This window comes from Balaenoptera ricei, assembly GCF_028023285.1.
Source record: "Balaenoptera ricei isolate mBalRic1 chromosome 2 unlocalized genomic scaffold, mBalRic1.hap2 SUPER_2_unloc_2, whole genome shotgun sequence".
Taxonomy (NCBI): Eukaryota; Metazoa; Chordata; class Mammalia; order Artiodactyla; family Balaenopteridae; genus Balaenoptera; species Balaenoptera ricei.
The window spans coordinates 353,651-365,463 of NW_026777416.1; the positions used below are offsets into that span (position 1 = coordinate 353,651).

The window sequence follows — 11,813 nt, forward strand, 5'->3', positions numbered from 1 at the left end:
GTGGAGCACGGGCCCTAGGTGTGAGGGCTTCAGTAGTTGCAGCATGCGGGCTCAGTAGTTGTGGCTTGCAGGCTCTAGAGCACAGGCTTAGTAGTTGTGGTGCATGGGCTTAGTTGCTCCGCGGCATGTGGGATCTTCCAGGACCAGGGCTCGAACCCGTGTCCCCTGCATTGGCAGGCAGATTCTCAACCACTGCGCCACCAGGGAAGTCCCCAGAGTGATTCTTTTAGAATGTGTGTTAATATCACTCCTCTGCTCAAAACACTCCAAAGACTTCCCATCTCACTCTGAGTGAAGAGAAAAGTCCTCAGGTGGCCCTGAAGCCCTACATGATCCCTGGGGTCCCAGGTTCCTCTCTTATGCCGTGACTATCTTGCTCATTCTCCTCTAGCCCTGCTGGCCTCCTTCCTGTCCCTGGGCCATGCCAAACTGCCCCTGCCTCAGGGCCTTTGCATTTTCTTTTGTTCCCTCTGCCTGGAATACTCTTGCTTCCTTCAGGTCTCAGCTCAAATGTGTTTTTCTTAGAGAGGCCTTGCTTGACTCCTCTCTACATAGTACTAACTGCCTCCCTCTTACTTTTTTTATTTCTCATGAGCACTTACCTGACACATTACGCAGCTTCTTATTTTTTTTGTAGATCTTTTTACAAAAATTTTATGTTGGAGTATAGTTGATTAACAATGATGTGTTAGTTACAGGTGTACAGCAGAGTGATTCACTTATACCCATACAAGTATCCATTCTTTTTCAAATTCTTTTCCCGTTTAGGTTATTAGAGAATACTGAGCCGAGTTCCCTGTGCTATACACTAGGTTCTTGTTGATTATCTATTTTAAATATAGTAGACACAGCTTCTTATTTGTTGACTGCCTTTCTTTCCTTGCAGAATATAAGTTCCCAGAGGGAGGGAACTATGCTTTGTTCACTGCTATTCCCATAGTACTGAGAGCAGGGCCCGGCGCATAGTAGATGCTCAGTAACCACCTGCGGAGTGGGTGCATGAGTGTGTCCTGTCTGAAGGCGTAACCTCAGTGAGTGGTTTCCTTAGTCATTTGTAACAGTCTAGAGAGACTTAATAAAATTAAGTCCAGTAAAAGATAATAGTGTGTGTGTGTGGTGGAGCTGGAGATGGGAAAGGGGATGCGGGGTGGTGAGGGAGGTACAGATATTGAATGTTCCACAAAGCCATATATAATGTTAGAATAATAATAGCTAGGTGAGAACTGTGTTTGAGAATAAGTAATTTTGGAAGTAAATGAGTCTGGTTCAGTTTATCAGTTCACTGTAGTTTTTATTTATTCAACATGAAGAGAAAAACATCACAAAGCAAGTGACCCAAAATAGCACGTTTTGTGCATTTCTTCAGCCCCTTGGCAGCATCAGGCAGATGTGTTCACTCTGCACTGACTTGTATGTGAATCTCCCGGCTCTTCACCCGCAGCTTGTTGACCTGCGACTCGGCAATGTCAGCCTGTTCCTCGGCCTCCTCCAGCTCGTGCTGGAGCTTGCGGAATTTGGCAAGATTAGCATTGGATTGTTCCTCCTAAGAATAAAGTTGTGAGAGTTAGACTTTGTGGTTCTCATTGCACTTGTCACAAACAGGATTATTTCCTCAACTCAGATATTTCCTCCTTACGGTTTGTTTGTCATATCGGATTTCAAATCCAGACAGAACTTGTAACTTCAGTTACATTTTTTACTCTAAAGAATGAAAGAAGAAATAGTTTTGAAATGGAAGAGACGAGCTCATTATGTCAAACCCATGTATACGTGAAGTCTAGTTACGATGTATGGACTGAGTGGAAAGGAGGAAGAGACCCACGTGCGCTCGCTCACAGAGGTTAGACAGTAAATGTAAGGTCAAATTCTAACTTTGGGAAAATCCCAGTTGAAGTGTTTTTGCCATATATTTTGACTCTGGTATACAGAGACGCTGCGGGTGGGGGGATGGGGATAGGAAGAAAGTATGCCCTTTGTTGGTTGCACTTACTACCATTTGTGCCTCTCCCTTTCATGTTCCCTTTTCTTACCTCTTACCCACTACATTGTGTCTGGAAGAGTGGGGAACAACCAGGAAAAGTGAAGCTGGAGAATCTCCCAACACATCCTAATTTGCTACAGCGAATGTGCAGGGATAAGTCCCTGCTGATGACAGTGGTAGTGAGGGAAGGAGTCAGCTGGGATAAAAGATTTCTGTTTGGCTTTTGGGAACAATTGATTTTGTGCATTTCTAGAGGGAGAGGAATATTTATCATGGTGTTAGATTTTCTGCTGGATATTCTTTGCAGCTATCAAGTAAGGTGGGTTATTTGGAATTTTCTTTTTTTCCCCCAACCCCTACAAATTGCTTAATAATAAAAATATCTCGTCTTGAGGTCTTATTCTATAATTAGGATTTGGGGGTAAATTCATATTTATATCCTCTCTCTTAAAATAAGAATGACATATTCTTACTTGGTCTCTTTCTTTCTCATTAACACATTCTCTTAATATACTTTCTACCCCCAACGAAGTTTCCTTCTTCCCTCAAGGGCTTAAAGATACTTACAGCCTCCTCAGCTTGTCTCTTGTATGATTTCACCTTTGCCTGTAATTTATCTACCAGGTCTTGCAGCCTGAGAACATTCTTGCGGTCTTCCTCAGTCTGGAAGTTTGAAAAAAATGGTCTGCATTGAATCCAACAAAATCAAACCACTACAGGTGGTGAAGTAAATCAGTTTGATATGATGGCAGGTGGGCCTGGGGTAAATGTGGTCAACTCTGAGGCTTCCTTCATAGTATTAACAGTAGCCACTCTTGTTAAATGTCCACTGTGTGCAGGCACTATATTGGAGAGTTATACACGTCTCTAATCCTTACCTGCCTACTCTGGTGAGTAGATGTTTTTATTCTATTTTACAGGTGATGAATTAAGGTTGAGAGTGTTAGGTAACCTATCCGAGTTTAAAAAGTAAGAGGCCAAACTAGGACTAATACCAGTTTATCTGTCTTTGAAACCTGTATTCTTTCCTCACTTACACGATTTTCTAAAGGCCTTCCTGATTTTCCTAGCTTAGGAAAGGGTCTGTGATAGGTGATTGTGTCATTTGCCCCTTATGTATATCGAGTTAACATGTAGCTATTTGTGAGTACCACATAGTCACCAGGTTTTCAATTTCCCTTTGTGCAGGAAGTCTGGATATTCTAGAAAGCTCTTCCCCTTACCTGGTAGGTGAGTTCCTTTACTCTTCTCTCGTGTTTCCGCAAACCTTTAACAGCCTCAGCATTACGTTTCTGCTCACTTTCAACCTACCTCTCCTTCAAGCTCACGTACCTACAATCAAGAAAGATACTTATATAGTCAGTTTTGGGGGATGTTAATTACCTCAGGACCTACTGACGATATTGGGTGGCTGTCCCCAGCCACAGGATAAGGATGGGAGTCAATATACAAGAAGAGAGAAGGATCGGGGAGTGCCGTTTTCACTTTCCGGATTCAGAGAGATTGAGAGACCCACCCTGGCCTCCAGCTTCTGGATGTGCTTCTTGCCACCCTTCAGGGCCAGCTGCTCAGCCTCGTCCAGGCGGTGCTGCAGGTCCTTCACCGTCTGCTCCAGGTTCTTCTTCATCCGCTCCAGGTGGGCGCTGGTGTCCTGCTCCTTCTCTGTCAGCTCCTCGGCCATCATGGCCGCCTGGTTAAGTTCACAAGAGGCATCAGTGGGCCACCCACCCCTCCTATGCAGGCACACGGAGGGTGCTGTGAGGCTGGTACTAGGCACGCTGATGCTTTCCTCCTTGCCGCAGCCACCGCTGATGCTGCATGGTTCCCCTCCCACTTTGCCTCTGCTGAGGCTCCGTCTCCTTCCGTCTCTCCGGGAAGCCACCACTGACTGAATGCAGGGGTGAGGAGAGGAAACCTACTTGCAGGTCCCAAAGGGGCGGCGTAGAAGCCCCTTTCTTATCTCCAGACAGCATCTCTGATAAGAAAGAATGGAGCGCACATCCGTGACATCCTTCTTGGCCTTCTCCTCTGCATTTTTGGACTCCTGGATAGACTTCTCCACCTCTGCCTGGCATTGGGCTATGTCAGCTTCCAGTTTTTTCTTGGTATTTATCAGGCACGTGTTCTACAAGAAAAATTAGATAAGAGGTTCGGGCTACATTTGGACACTTACAACGATTGGAAGGGAGAGGGTTGGGTGGGGAAAGAAGTCAAGCTCGAGAACGTTCCATTTCTTATTTTTCACACAGGTGAAAAAAAATTAAAAAGACTTTCCTTTTTGATAGACAGATATCCCAAAACAGGCCCGAGAATTGTACATAAAAGAATTGAGTAAATGATAAATGTGGACATTTAAATATTTGAGGAAGGATAAATTATTTAGTTAAAGGTGCTGGAACAAGGAAATGGTTGACGTAACTATGTGAAATGAAAAATAATTCTCATGATCAAAACATTGTACAGGGCTTCCCTGGTGGCGCAGTGGTTGAGAGTCTGCCTGCCAATGCAGGGGACACGGGTTCGAGCCCTGGCCTGGGAAGATCCCACATGCCGCGGAGCGGCTGGGCCCGTGAACCACAACTGCTGAGCCTGCGCGTCTGGAGCCTGTGCTCCGCAACAAGAGAGGCCGCGATAGTGAGAGGCCCGCGCACCGCGATGAAGAGTGGCCCCCACTTGCCGCAACTAGGGAAAGCCCTCGCACAGAAACAGAGACCCAACACAGCCATAAATAAATAAATAAATAAATAAGTAAATAAATCTTTAAAAAACAAAACAAAACAAAACAAAAACATTGTACAGAGTTGTTAGGATGATGACAAACGAGGAAACATTTGCAATGTGCATTACTGAAAAAATAGTTCCTTCCTTAATATGTAAAAAAGACAAATCATTAAGAAAAAAGGGCAAAAGTACAAATAGCTAAGACACAGCAGAAGAAATACAAATAGCCAACAAATACGACAAAATGTTCCACCTCATTAGTAATCAAAGAAATAAGAATTTTTAAAATGAGGCATTTTCAACCATAAAATCGGTGAAGATTAAAAAAAATAATAGCTAAGCACTCTCACTTATTTTCCCCATGGGAGTAAAAATTGGGACAACTTTGTTAAAGACCAATTTACAACATATCATAAATGTCTTTGCTGTTTTGACCATGAATATATACTTCCAGGAATTTACTGACTTTTAGGAATATGAAGGAAATAGTAATCATGGATATATGTGAAAATTTAGTTATGAAGAAGTTAGTCATACAATCTTCTAATCATAAAAATTTTTATTGGGAACAGTCTAAAAATATCCAACCGTAGAAGACTGATTAAATAAATGTGCCATAATACACAACTAAAATGGACTGCTTTTCTGCCATTAAAAAACTGTATCATAGAAAACTGTTCTAAAATATAGAAATATGTTCACAACACGTTGTTAAATGAAAAAAAGTTGCAAAAGGATTGATCACGTTTACAAAAAATATCATATTTATGTATAGACACAAGAGCCTAGAATAGGAGATCCCAAAATGCTAACAATATGGTTGGTATTTTTCTAGTTTTTTGGCTAATTCAAAAAATAGTTTTTAAAGCAAGGAATTTTGGGGGAATTCCCTGGCAGTCCAGTGATTAGTGCTTTGTGTTTCCACTGCGCAGGGCGCGGGTTCGATCTCTGGTTGGGGAACTAAGATCCTGTATGCCATGTGGTGTGGTCCAAGAAAATAAGAAATGAAACAAGGAATTCTTGAACTTTCCTAAAAGTAATTATTTCAAAAGACAATCCTAATTTTCTAAGCTTGCAGCTTAAATGTTACTGCCTCTGTGAAGCCTTTTCCAGCCCTTTTATGCAATAATTTGTCATGCCTTGCTCTGATTTCCCCATGATCTTTTATCTTCAGATAAAAGAAAGCTCAGCAATCTGTCCATCTAGAGACCAAGTTATTCCAAGAACTAGGCCTAATGAAAGTTTGTCTTGACCACTAGCCTGGAAGGAGCGGTGGGAACTCCTCTCCATCAAGCCTGGGTCCTGCCTGCCTCCAGGGTGGACCCAGAGTGGAGTGAGGACGGACACACGTGGGAGTGAAGGAGCTGCACGCGGTCGCTGGCCTCCAGCAGCTCGTGCTCCTCCAGCTTGCGGGTGCGCTCCGTCCGCGCCAGGGCCACCTTCCTCTCCTCCTGCTCATCCAGCGAGAGGCCATTCCTGCGCTCCACGAGGGCCAGCTGCTCCTTGAGGTCCTCGCTGCTCCTCAGGGTGTCATCCAGATGCAACTGGGAGTCGTTCACGAGAAACCAGTGGTGAGACCGGAGCCCAGGGCAGGCTGAGGTCCCGCCAGGTCCTCCAGGGGCCGTGCACTCACCTTGAGCTGGCTCTGGACTGAGCACAGGTATTTCTGGGTCTCTGCCACCTGGCGGTTGGAGTGGCCCAGCTGAATCTCCATCTCACTGAGGTCTCTCTCCATCTTCTTCTTCAGCCTCAGAGCAACATTCCGGCTCCAGATCTCAGCATCCAGCACGCTTTGCATGGCCTTTGCTGCCCGCTGGCTGTTTCTTTTCAGCTGCTCGATTTCTTCTTCCTTCTCAGTGATCTTGTGGTCAAGCTCAGATTTCAGCTGGTTCAACTCTAGCTGGACACGCAAAATCTTGCCCTCTTCACGCTTCAAGGAACCCTGATAAAAGTAAAGGAGTGATTGGGATTGCCGGGGGCAGCCACCTTTTCTTGAATGAGGTTTTTCATCCCCATTAGGATAAAAAGGGTATTATTAGGCTCATTTTACAAATAAATAGAACAGTACTCAAAAAGGTCAAACAGTTTGCTCCCAAATTGTTACTAGTAATGAAACTAGAACTGAAGCTTTGTTGTTAACAATCTTATGTCTTGAGAAGGACAGAGCATCGTTTTCAATTAGTAAAAATTTTGATTACTGTGTCTTTTTAAATAGTGACCATAAGTCAGGAGCCAACCTCTGCTCAAGAAAGACAGAGAAAGACGAGGAATTGCTCTCCTGTTATCCTGCATAGGGCAAATTTCCCTAGACCCTCTTAAGCATCCGCCCCTCACTGGCCACAGCTGGCGATAGCATCAGGATCCTGCACTCTTTGGACCACACAGAATTCCCAGCAGCCAAAGATGACCTTGTATAACTCTCTGTTAAAACTAAGGGATTCTGAGCTGGCTCTCAGGATGTTTGGTGATTGAGTTCTTGCTTTCTGAGAGGAAGACGTTGAGGACATAATGAACAAGTTTATTTATTCAATAGGAGAAATACGATGGACTAGAGAACACTCATGAGGCGAGGCAGCAGAGAGCAGCTGGTCCCCCCCAGGGTGGGGGTGGGGCTGGATTCTTCCCATTGGAGCCCCAGTGCCTCCTGCAGGAAGGGCCCCTGGGGGTGGTCTAGTCCCCTTCCTCAGCGCCCCGCCCTCCTTCACATCTCAGACACGTGCCTCCACCTCTTCCAGGGCAGCCTGGAGGTCTGACTTTTCTTGCTGCACTTGCTTCCTGGTCTTCTCCAATTCCTGAAGATTCTTGCTCATTTCCGCAATCTGCATGGTTAAGTCGGAAATCTCTTCTGCAAAGCACAGGCTTGATTTAGGCTGTTTTCACAGGCTCTGTCTGATAGCACCGGCATTTGCCAGGGAATTTGGGGATTGGTGATTCATTCATGACCTTCATATAGGAGAGGACAAAGACAGGGAAACCTTTCGGGGGAGGTGTCGACAAGACACAGGTGTGTGGCCTCACCTGAAGATGCAGAGGGAGGAACAACAGAACACCTGTATGACCCTGAACCTTCACACGGTACACAAAAGTGTCACAGAGAGGACCGGGGGAGACTACTGTGGAGAAAACACAGAATCATGGTCTCAGAAATAGAAGGGGCTTTAGAGGCCATTGGGTTTGGTCTAGTTTTGTAGGACAGCGGTCTGAGATCCTAAGGGATCTAGTGACAGGATCAAGGACACAAAGCCATGTAGAGACAGAATCCATGGAAGATATGTTCTGTAGAAGAGCACGGAGCTTAGCAGCCCAGCGAAGCCTCTGTTCTCGAGAACAAGGCTTGGCTGTGACTATGCCTTACATTGGGGAAGTTTGGGTCCCAGGGTAAAGTGAATAGATGTGAGGAATTTGTGGGGCATCGGGAAGGAGGAGGCTGTGGCCAAATGGGGGAGTGGTGGCCAGAAGAGAAGGGGGGCTGTCACACACCTGTGATAGGGAGAGAGCTGGGGGCTGTCACACCCCTGTGATGGGAAGACAGCTGGGGGCTGTCACATACCTGTGATGGGGAGACAGTTGGGGGCAGTAACATACCTGTGATGTGGAGACGTCTGGGGGCTGTCACATACCTGTGATGGGGAAGGAGATGGGGATTGGCAAACACCTGTGATGGGGAGAGACCTGGGGGCTGTCACATACCTGTGATGTGGAGACAGGTGGGGGCTGTCACACACCTGTGATGGGGAAGGAGATGGGGATTGTCAAACACCTGTGATGGGGAGAGACCTGGGGGCTGTCACATACCTGTGATGTGGAGACAGGTGGGGGCTGTCACATAACTGATATGGGGAGAAAGCTAGGGGTTGTCACATACCTGTGATGTGGAGACAATGGGGGCTGTCACATACCTGTGATGGGGAGAGAGTTGGGGGCTGTCAGTCTGCTGTGTGATGTGGAGACAGCGGGGGGCTGTCAGATACCTGTGATGGGGAGAGAGCTGGGGCCTGTCACTCACCTGTGATGTGGAGAGAGCTGGGGGCTGTCACACACCTGTGATGGGGAGAGAGATCGGGAATGTCACATACCTGTGTCGCTGAGACAGCTGGGGTCTGTCACATACCTGTGGTGGGGAGAGAGGTGGAGGCTGCCACTCACCTGTGATGGGAGAGAGCTTGGGGCTGTCACTCACCTGTAATGGGGAGAGAGATGGGGTCTCTCACTCACCTGTGATGGGGAGAGAGCTGGGTTCTGTCACCCACCTGTGAAAGGAAGAGAGCTGGGCGTTGTCACGCACCTGTGATATGGAGACAGCTGGGGAAGGTCACACACCTGTGATGGGAAGAGAGCTTGGGGTTGTCACATAACTTATGTGGAGACAGCTGGGGGTTGTCACCTATAATGGGGAGACAGCTGGTTGCTGTCATATACCTGTGATGGGGAGAGAGTTGGGGGCTGTCAGGCACCTGTGATGCGGAGACAGCTGGCGGCTGTCACATACCTATGATGGGGAGAGAGCTGGGGGCTGTCACTCACCTGTGATGGGGAAAGAGATGGGGACTGTCAAACACCTGTGATGGGGAGAGACCTGGGGGCTGTCACATACCTGTGATGTGGAGAGAGCTGGTGTCTTTCAGATACCTGTGAAGTGGAGACAGTTGGGGGCTCACACATACCTGTGATGGGGAGAAAGGTGGGGACTGTCAGGCACCTGTGTCGAGGAGACAGCTGGGGGCAGTCACACACCTGTGATGGGAGAGACGTGGGGGCTGTCACTCACCTGTGATGAGGAGAGAGCTGGGGGCTGTCACACACCTCTGATGGTGAGAGAGATGGGGACTGTCAAACACCTGTGATGGGAAGAGAGCCAGTGGCTGTCACATACCTGTGATGTGGAGAAAATGGGGGCTTTCACCTACCTGTGATGGGGAGAGAGTTGGGGGCTGTCAGGCTCCTGTGATGCGGAGACAGCTGGGGGCCGTCAGATACCTGAGATGGGGAGAGAGCTGGGGGCTGTCACTCACCTGTGATGTGGAGAGAGCTGTGGGCTGTCACACACCTGTGATGGGGAGAGAGATGGGGACTGTCACATACATGTGTCCATGAGACAGCTGGGGGTTGTCACATACCTGTGATGGGGAGAGAGCTGGAGGCTGCCACTCACCTGTGATGGGGAGAGAGCTGGGGGCTGTCACTCACCTGTAATGGGGAGAGAGATGGGGGCTCTCACTCACCTGGAATGGGGAGAGAGCTGGATGCTGTCACCCACCGGTGAAGGCAAGAGAGCTGGGCGTTGTCACGCACTTCTGATATGGAGACAGCTGGGGAAGGTCACACACCTCTGATGGGGAGAGAGCTTGGGGTTGTCACATAACTCTTATGTGAAGACATCTGGGGGCTGTCACCTATAATGGGGAGACAGCTGGGGGCTGTCATATACCTGTGATATGGAGCCAGCTGGGGCCTGTCATATACCTGTGATGGGGAGAAAGGTTGGGACTGTCAGGCACCTGTGTCGAGGAGACAGCTGGGGGCAGTCACACACCAGTGATGGGAGAGAGGTGGGGGCTGTCACTCACCTGTGATGAGGAGAGAGCTGGGGGCTGTCACACACCTCTGATGGTGAGAGAGATGGGGACTGTCAAACACCTGTGATGGGAAGAGAGCTAGTGGCTGTCACATACCTGCGATGTGGAGAAAATGGGGGCTGTCACATACCTGTGATGGGGAGAGAGTTGGGGGCTGTCAGGCTCCTGTGATGCGGAGACAGCTGGGGGCCGTCAGATACCTGAGATGGGGAGAGAGCTGGGGGCTGTCACTCACCTGTGATGTGGAGAGAGCTGTGGGCTGTCACACACCTTTGATGGGGACAGAGATGGGGACTGTCACATACAAGTGTCGATGAGACAGCTGGGGGTTGTCACATACCTGTGATGGGGAGAGAGCTGGAGGCTGCCACTCACCTGTGATGGGGAGAGAGCTGGGGGCTGTCACTCACCTGTAATGGGGAGAGAGATGGGGGCTCACCCTCACCTGGGATGGGGAGAGAGCTGGGTGATGTCACCCACCTGTGAAGGGAAGAGAGCTGGGCGTTGTCACGCACCTGTGATATGGAGACAGCTGGGGAAGGTCACACACCTGTGATGGGGAGAGAGCTTGGGGTTGTCACATAACTGTTATGTGGAGACAGCTGGGGGTTGTCACCTATAATGGGGAGACAGCTGGTTGCTGTCATATACCTGTGATGTGGAGACAGTTGGGGGCTGTATCATACCTGTGATGGGGAGAGAGTTGGGGGCTGTCAGGCACCTGTGATGCGGGGACAGCTGGCGGCTGTCACATACCTATGATGGGGATAGAGCTGGGGGCTGTCACTCACCTGTGATGGGGAGAGCGCTGGGGGCTGTCACACACCTGTGATGGGGAAAGAGATGGGGACTGTCAAACACCTGTGATGGGGAGAGACCTGGGGGCTGTCACATACCTGTGATGTGGAGACAGCTGGTGTCTTTCAGATACCTGTGAAGTGGAGACAGTTGGGGGCTGACACATACCTGTGATGGGGAGAAAGGTGGGGACTGTCAGGCACCTGTGTCGAGGAGACAGCTGGGGGCAGTCACACACCTGTGATGGGAGAGACGTGGGGGCTGTCACTCACCTGTGATGAGAGAGCTGGGGGCTGTCACACACCTTTGATGGTGAGAGAGATGGGGACTGTCAAACACCTGTGATGGGAAGAGAGCCAGTGGCTGTCACATACCTGTGATGTGGAGAAAATGGGGGCTTTCACATACCTGTGATGGGGAGAGAGTTGGGGGCTGTCAGGCTCCTGTGATGCAGAGACAGCTGGGGGCCGTCAGATACCTGAGATGGGGAGAGAGCTGGGGGCTGTCACTCACCTGTGATGTGGAGAGAGCTGGGGGCTGTCACACACCTGGGATGGGGAGAGAGATGGGGACTGTCACATACCTGTGTCGCTGAGACAGCTATGGGCTGTCACACACCTGTGATGGGGAGAGAGCTGGGGGCTCACACATACCTGTGATGCGTAGACAGCTGGGGGCCGTCACATACATGTGATGGGGAGAGAGTTGAGGGCTGTCGTTCACCTGTGATGCGGAGA

The 11,813-nt window shown here is 48.8% G+C and overlaps 1 protein-coding gene across 1 annotated transcript; it reads right to left on the reverse strand.

Moving 5' to 3' along the window:
* Nucleotides 1-1,393: 1,393 nt before the first annotated feature.
* Nucleotides 1,394-7,775, reverse strand: LOC132358164 (myosin-8-like; the record flags this gene model as incomplete). The annotated part of the gene is given in 10 exon segments (XM_059912009.1): nucleotides 1,394-1,543; nucleotides 2,549-2,644; nucleotides 3,205-3,288; nucleotides 3,290-3,313; nucleotides 3,498-3,671; nucleotides 3,981-4,106; nucleotides 6,052-6,255; nucleotides 6,336-6,644; nucleotides 7,423-7,547; nucleotides 7,721-7,775. Coding segments are annotated over 10 exon segments (1,347 nt in total), but the record flags the coding sequence as incomplete, so codon positions are not given.
* Between the last annotated feature and the right edge of the window lie 4,038 nt (nucleotides 7,776-11,813).